We start from the raw sequence: 8,615 nt of genomic DNA on the forward strand, positions 1-8,615 counted from the left end.
GCTGGGCTGCACAGCATCAGGGTTTCAACTTCCGCCAATGGTGATCTTTAAGCGGATGACTATGCCAAGAGAAGAGATCCCGAGCGGCATCTCTGTTAAGGTCAACAAGAATGGGTGGATGGTGGAAAGCGTAATGAAGGAATGGCTGCAAGAGTGCTATGGGAAGCAACCTGGAGGATTCTTTCGCCAAAAAAAAGCGTTGCTTGTTTTGGACAGCATGAGGGCCCATATCACAGATTCTGTGAAAGCAGCCATTAAGAGCACAAACTCGATTCCAGCTTTGATTCCTGGAGGCACAACGAAGCACCTGCAGCCACTCGACATCAGTGTGAATCGTGCGTTCAAAGTAGCACTACGCGTTCAGTGGGAGGCATGGATGACGAGCGGCAATAAATCATTCACCAAAACTGGTCGCATGCGAAGAGCAAGTTTTGCCCAAGTCTGCCAGTGGATTCTGACAGCGTGGAGAAGTGTAAAAGCATCCACGATCACCAAAGGATTTCGAAGGGCTGGACTGCTGCGTGATGGAGAGGGGGACACCACCACTGCCCTTCAGAGGGTTTTCGACTCCGACACTGACGAGGATTTCTTTGGTTTTGAAAGTGACAACGAAGGGGAGTAGCGGAGAGTGGATGACGAAGCCATCCTGAGCCTGAGGACTTTATGGGTTTTAGTGCGCAGGAAGAAGAGAAAGATGGTGGTGAATGACTGACTTTTCTTCTTGTTAAAGCCGTGTCGCTGCACCTGAGCCTAAAAGGTAGGCCAAATCTCTTTTTCTGGTGTGCTGTAGGTTATTGTTATGTACTACATTTGTTACTCGTTTATAGAGCACAGTACATGTTTCGTACTTGTAATTACCGCTACTTGTGCATATATGTAAAAAGTTATGCAAATATGTACCGGTAACTTGTTTTTCAAAATATTAATAAAAGGGATGTGGTCCCAAACAGCCATCTCTTTCCTGACAATCCCCTCTGTGCGTATTCTCGTACATATGGTAAGTAAACATTAAAACACCGGCGGCTTTTAGTCAGGTGCGGCTAATGTATGTACAAAACAGGATTTTCCCCTAACTTTAGCTTGTGCGGCTAATATTCAGGTGCGCTTTTTCAGTCCAGTCCTTGACTGAAAATGACTTTCAGAGGACAAAAGTTTTTTAAGACACTTTTAACACTGACTTTTGAATCATTCAAGCAATAAAAAGGCACCTAACTCCTGGGAACCAGTGTTGTGTCTACACACAACAGACAACTTAGCAACAAAACAATTTTAGATTGCATCCTTTCAGCCTGTCACATAAATCCATTATTTAGTCCTATATTTCAAAGACAACAGTTTGAGAAGCATGAAATACGATTTTTACAGCAACAAGATTAGTTCTAAGAACTGCTAACCAAGAACCTGGCATATCTCAGCTAAGTGGGCTAAGCTTTGAGGAAATTGGACAATTAGGGGACAAAAAAAAAAAAAAAGGGGCAGGTATCTGAAAGTCATAAAAAAAAAATCCAGCATAGACCTGACACATGACCTGATAGATGCATCTGACTCCCATGGTTCACCATCTACTGTTCGCCAAAGCCTCAGAATTGCTCGCAGTGGAGGGTGGCATCCAAAGAAGAGCTTTAAATGCCCTTCAAGAAGCCTGGTGAACCATTCCTGAAGACTGCTTAAAGAAATTACACAAAGAGAATTCAAAGCTGCTCCTACCAAATATTGATTTTCAAGCTCATTAGAATTGTGCAAATTATGTTTTTGACTTATCTATTGTATTTCCATTTATGCTCGAACATGTTTGAATAAATCTCTGCACACATTTCCAAATTTCCCAGCAAAATACAAAGAAATGATAGATGGCTCTAGACTTTTGCACTGTATCATATACATGTTCAGTTATACAGTTGAGGTCCTGTGAGGACAGTTATGCTGCAAACGTATCTATAGTAGGGCTGCCACAAACGATTATTCTGATAGTCGACTAGTCACCGATTATTTTTGTGATTAGTCGACTAATCAGATCATCATCCATTGGACGTAAAACGTACAGCTTATTGCACCAGCAGCATCTGCTCTTATATAACTATCATTAGCTTACAGCTTTAAGTGTTTAAGGTATGTGCTAACTAAAAATAAAGACAAGATGATAGTTTATTAAATTTTAATGAAATTTGCAGATTGTTTCGGTGAAGTTTAATAAACTCCTTGCTATCTAAGATATAACAGGACACCAGAGTAAATTCTCGAGCATCTCACAGTTCTGATAATCAGCTTTTGATAGTCGACGTAATCGTGACTAGTCGACTAATCGTGGCAGCCCTAATCTATAGCCAAAGTTGTTTTTACCTCATTCATATTTGTTCACATAGGTATGACTATTTGTTTATACCTGGGCAGGACAGATTGCTTCACACAGCTTGCAAGCAATGCAACGCTCTTCTCCTGAGGGATACCTGTTTTGACACATTCCAAAAACTTGGTGAGGTTTGATTACTAATACAGTGTTATCTCAGAGCCTCCTATAAAATCTCAGATGTGTGGAGGTGTTTTCAGATACTATTCAAAGATGTTAATAGTTTAGAAAAAAAGTTAAATCTAAAAAGTTACAATGTTTTTCTTGCATTGCATATGATCCTCCTTATATAAGAAGTTACTGGTCGATTTGTTAAACAGACACAAACACACTGTATTGTGTGTGTGTGTATATATATATATATATATATATATATCAAAGCACCAATCAATGACTATCAAATTTATTATTCTGACATCTTATCATTGCTACCAATCATATTACACTGACTGGTGTTTGTCAAATAATCATCCTCACCTGCGCAACGCATGTTCTCCTCTGAAGCGTGGCGACAGTGGTCCTTTTTCAAACGGGTAGTTAATGGTGGCAGGCTCTCTGAACAGGTAGCTCATTGTCATGCCTAGACCTGGCATTACAATAAAACCACATTTTCAAATGAGAACGCTTACAATTATTAACACCTCCATGAAAATTTTATGCATCTGTATCAAAAAAAATTCCCCATCTATCAAAAAAAAAATTCCCCATCTTTTATCTCTCAAGCTCAGGTCCCCTGACAGAGGCCTTGGAACTTGAAGGTCATGCACCCTTGCTGTTCCTAGGACGGCGCTCTTCTGGACAGAGATTTCAGATGTTGTTCCAGGGATCTGCTGGAGAAACTCGCCTAGTTTGGGGGTCATTGCACCGAGTGCTCCAGTTACCACTGGGACCACTGTTACCTTCACCCTCCACATCTTCTCGAGCTCTTTTCTGAGCCCTTGGTATTTGTCCAGCTTCTGATTTGCTGTCATTTAGTATCACTACATCTATCAGTACGGCTGTCTTCCTCTGCTTCCCTACCACTACTACGTCCGGTTGGTTAGCTATCACCAGTTTATCTGTTTGTATCTGGAAGTCCTACAGGACCACCATTTTGACCTCGGGACTTCCAGGTCATACTTGGCACACTATGCCGGCCACTTGGTTATGGCGTTCAAAGTGTGCCATGCCTGCCAGCATCTTGCACCCTACTTATGTGCTGGATTGTCTCAGGGGCATCTTTACACTGTGCTGTCTTTCGGTCCAGTTTGCATCTCCTCCTTTGGCCAGCTTATTATCCCAGCAGGGTACCTGATCATGGGCAGGGCATAGGTGTTGGTGGTCGTGACGTGTTGGAAGATAAATTGACGTTCCAGACCCAGTTTTGCTGCTAACTGCTTGAGGTTTTATTTCAAACCATTTACCATTGAAATGTAACATCCAGATGCACAGAATCAACCTACTGGCACAAAAACGTTAAAATATCATGGGGGGACTAATGTTACCCTCATCTGTAAGATAACAAATACAAAGAACATTTTCCATGAAGTGACAGTACCCCAACTACTTCCACTGGTAAAGGAAAACACAAAGATCCAATTATTCGTACAGGACAGAGAAACATTCAACTGACCTCTGAAGAGCTCTGTCCATAGCAGTGTTTGTGCTGCTCTATCTGTGATGGACTTCATGTCGACAGGGATCTCCTGAGCATTCACATACTCTTATGTAGACAAAGAAAGGAACACACACACACACACACACACACACACACACAGCCAAAACAAAATAATGGTAATACGCCCAATTTACATGAGTGTAAACTGTAAAATATCAGTGTAATTCATAAATCTTTTTTGTTTTTTCATCAAGTGAAGCTGAGTACATCCTTCTTCAGGATGTAAGAATGTGAGGAAAGCCCAACTAAGGAAAACATCCTGAACTAAATTCTAAAACTGTCTGAAGTCCATGTGTGAATGAAAATATCGTGGTACAGCCTCTGAAAGCCCTTGAATTGAGTTGTGTTGTAGCAGCACTTACTGAATCCGTCCCTTTGTGCCGACACACTGAAGGACCTTGCTAGATTCTGGCTGGCCACAAAAAAACCTGAAGGTAAAAACATTTCAGAAAAGATAAACAGTAAACCTACTACAATGCAGTCAACTTGACACTACATGAAGCAGTCTAGAGTGGAGTAATACAATAGAATTTTCCATCAACACAGAGTATAAATCTTTCTCACTTTTAGCTTCTGTCCAGAAAAATTTAAAACTCTTGTGATGGTAAATGAATTGCTAATTATATTGCCGTTTTCTATTCTTGCCTTACTACTGAGCACTAAAAGCACTTTAAGCTTGTACTGTTTGCTTTAAATATCAGCATTAAACAACTAACTAGCTTTTATTGTCTCTTCACTGAACCTAGCAATAGTTATGGATATCACAGCCTAATCTGCACCAGTCAAATATAATCCCTTACATTAAATTAGGGCTGCTCGATTATGGCAAAAATGATAATCACGATTATTTTCACTGAAATTGAGATCACGATTATTTGACGATATTTATTTAACCCTTTAAGACCTACTATAGAACCAAGTCCACCAGAGCTTATATTATTTTTTTTACATGCTATAGTGCCATTTGTGGGAGCATTTCAAGTTGCTATACATCAATACAACTGTTATAGCCCATATTTTAATAATATGTATGCATTAAGTCCATAGTAATTACATAAATTGCAAAAAAGTGCAATAAACTACAAAAAAATTGAAAATCGCTTCTGTTTTGTTTACATATATTTCTACTTGGAGAAATTTAAGAGGTTTATCCCTCAAAACTTTAAATACAATAAAGTTGCAAAAAATAGTTTACAACAACAGGAAATTTATTTTGAGTGTCTTCATAGTTTTATTTTGGAGATACAGCAATTTTTATATACTGCAGGAAAAACAAAAAACAATCCTATGATGCAAATTTGCAAAGAAAACAGCATGTGCATCATTTCACTGTGGGAAGTGTTACGAACAGCTGATAGGAACGGCAAAGCGTGTTTCTGGAATATTATGTTTTTGTTCCTGCAAGCGCTTTTTATGCAATTTTTGCAAAGCTATATGTGGAACGAAACCGTGACCGAGGACAAGCTGATGGCATCAGATGTAAGTACAACTCCTCCGGTTTCATATGCAAAACAAATTATTGTGCTAGCTTACACGGTTCAGGTTCTACAGGGATTTAAAAATAGTTACGCAAAACGGAGCGTGCTGCTCTGACCGGCTTTAAAGGGTTAACAATGACTTTAAAAAAATAATATAAAATAGTGTGCAACACCACTGAAGTTTTTTTTTTTTTAAAACTCTCTTTTCAACCAACGGCAGTCACTCTCCAAATAACTTCTGCTTAGCTTTCCGAGCTTCCCTCGGGTCCTCTTAATCAGCGGTCTCCAACCTTTTTTGCGCCATGGACCGGTTTATGCCCGACAATATTTTCACGGACCGGCCTTTAAGGTGTCGCGGATAAATGAGGGAGGGGCTAATAATCGGCTCAGTCATTTTTAATGATCGTTGAAAGCCCAGATCGTAATCGTGATTAAAATTCGATTAATTGAGCAGCCCTACATTAAATAATACAACAAGACTACAAACAAACCAACTTAGTCTAGATTCCAATAAAGTGAACAGCCTATTGTTGTCATACAACACTGATTTTGAATAATGAAATGTTTATAAATCACTTTGCTTTTCAAGACATCTCTTTATGGTAAATACCCAGATGACATCAGCAACAGAATAATGTTTCCTCTCCTGTCACCTCTTTCTTACATCTCTCTCTACTTCCATCCATCCATCCGCTTCCGCTTATCCTTTTCAGGGTCGCGGAGGGCGCTGGAGCCTATCCCAGCTGTCATAGGGCGAGAGACGGGGTACACCCTGGACAGGTCGCCAGTCTGTCACAGGGCCAACACACAGAGACATTCGCACTCACATTCATTCACACCTAGTGACAATTTGGATTATTCAATTAACCTATCCCCACAAGCTGCATGTCTTTGGACGGTGGGAGGAAGCCGGAGTACCCGGAGGGAACCCACGCAAACACGGGGAGAACATGCAAACTCCACACAGAAAGACCCCGGCCTGATGGTGGAATTGAACTCAGGACCTTCTTGCTGTGCGGCAACGGCTCTCTCTACTTGTAAGAATGATTTTATCACACAATAACTTCCTTGTAAAAACAGAAACGTTACCTTTAGGTAGCAGAAATATTGTGTTAGAGTTAAACTTCAAAACTACAGTTTCCTTATTGAGGTGTTTGACATTACCTGCTACTTCTAAAGCTTAAAAAAGCATTTAACGTGATAATGCTCACTCTCATTCTGTGCTAGGGCTAGGCTGCAACTTTACCAACATCTGTATACATCAGGGGTCCCCAACTCCAGGCCTCGAGGGCCGGTGTCCCGCAGGTTTTAGATTTCACTCTGGGTCTACACACCTGAATCAAATGATTAGTTCATTATCAGGCCTCTGGAGAACGGCAAGACATGTTGAGGAGGTAATTTAGCCATTTGAATCAGCTGTGTTGGATCGCGGACACCGGCCCTCGAGGCCTGGAGTTGGGGACCCCTGGTATACATAAATGCATGACAGGGGTGAGAAGTAAGAAAGGATATGTGGCAACAAGGCTCTCTGAACTGTTGAGTGAATAAGAATGTAAGGCCGTCATACCTGGCCTTGATGCAGAGTAAAGTACACGCAGTGTTGCAGCCATCACGTCCTAAATCTGAAACCAGACATCAAAGTTTATGCATTAAGGTGTAATAGTTGAAAGAGAACACAACGTGGATAACATTAACAGATTAAAGTTCATTTTTATTTTTTTATGGGGGGGCACAGGTAAGTTATGCCATATGAAACAATATGCATGCAAACGTTTATTAATCCTGTATTGTTACTTTCTAATATTAGATGTAATGTACAATGCAACATATCCTTTCTAGATTACATAACAATACCAACATTTGGAAATAAAAGTACTTCGGCAGAACGCGATAGTGACAGTGACTACTAAAACACACACGTCATGACAAATTGACAACCAACTTCCCATCATTTAATACACAATAAATACTAGCAGAGTTTAGGTTTGCCTTCCAAACGGAACGTAAGCGATTCTTGCTAAGCTCACCTGTTTCTTAAACTAAGCTAGCACTGAATAGCAGCCGATTTATAGCGCACATTGTCAAGGACTTTTGCACATTTCCTTTTAGCTAAATTGCTGTATCTATATCCCATCTTATATTAACCGAGCATGACGCCAAGTCAACAATTCACTGTCATAAAACAACTTGGAAATTGTTTCTCTACCTTTAAGGTTTTTGAAATGACCGACACGGCGGTACTTGGCCTTCTGAACCACAACAGCGGACGATTTGAGGAACGGACCCGAGATTACAGGAAGTTACACGGGATGACGTCACGAATACGTTCGCAAAGACGAAATGCTGCCCTCATGAGGCGCTAGAGTGTAGGTGCACCTGACATTAGCGCTTCAGTTCTTACTGGCAAAAAGAAATTAGGTTCGTCAGACGTTTTTCTAGTCTGAGCACTACACAACCTCATTCACCCAAGCACTTTTTTATATGCTGTTTCTATGCGCCTTTTGTCTAAAGCATACGAGCAACATGGGGTTAGTATCTTGGCCAGGAATATTTGGCATGCAGACTGGGATCAAAACACTAACGTTCCGGTTAGATGACCTGCTCTTGCTCTACCACCTAAGCTACAACCACCCCTGTAATAATGCAAACAGAGTTGTGTTCCAGAGGACTGCACATGGCTGCTGTTATTAGCGTTATTATCATTACTTTATTTTATTTATTTAGAGGAAATAAATTATTTACAGCTTAAGTGGTTGAAATTCTGTTGTTCCCTTGGGACTACGTCATAAAGCTAATAAAGACAAAGTTTGTGGTAGAAACTTACCTACTGAAAAAAAACATACCAGTTAAGATAAATTAATAGTTCTAAAAGGTTTCTATAAGGTGAAGTCATCTGTTTGCTGGGAATACTGTGAGGTTCTGTGGACTGAGACTCAGATGGAGCAGAGGATTTATCCAGAGCAGCTCGCATAATTACAAACTTTTCCACCATAAGACCCTGAACTCTCTAAGTAACAGCTCATCTGTTGAGATGTACAGTGGGGCAAAAAAGTATTTAGTCAGCCACCGATTGTGCAAGTTCCCCCACCTAAAATGATGACAGAGGTCAGTAATTTGCACCAGAGGTACACTT

At 40.5% G+C, this 8,615-nt stretch overlaps 1 protein-coding gene across 1 annotated transcript; it reads right to left on the reverse strand.

The window, feature by feature from the left end:
* Positions 1 to 2,383: 2,383 nt before the first annotated feature.
* Positions 2,384 to 7,800, reverse strand: LOC102306630 (NADH dehydrogenase [ubiquinone] iron-sulfur protein 8, mitochondrial; the record flags this gene model as incomplete). Its single annotated transcript, XM_005953110.3, is given in 6 exon segments — positions 2,384 to 2,447; positions 2,825 to 2,933; positions 3,960 to 4,049; positions 4,367 to 4,432; positions 7,050 to 7,104; positions 7,689 to 7,800. Coding segments are annotated over 5 exon segments (372 nt in total), but the record flags the coding sequence as incomplete, so codon positions are not given.
* Between the last annotated feature and the right edge of the window lie 815 nt (positions 7,801 to 8,615).

The sequence above is a fragment of the Haplochromis burtoni genome, unplaced genomic scaffold (genome assembly GCF_018398535.1).
Source record: "Haplochromis burtoni strain Fernald_Lab_line unplaced genomic scaffold, NCSU_Asbu1 Contig_3047, whole genome shotgun sequence".
NCBI classification, from domain to species: domain Eukaryota; kingdom Metazoa; phylum Chordata; class Actinopteri; order Cichliformes; family Cichlidae; genus Haplochromis; species Haplochromis burtoni.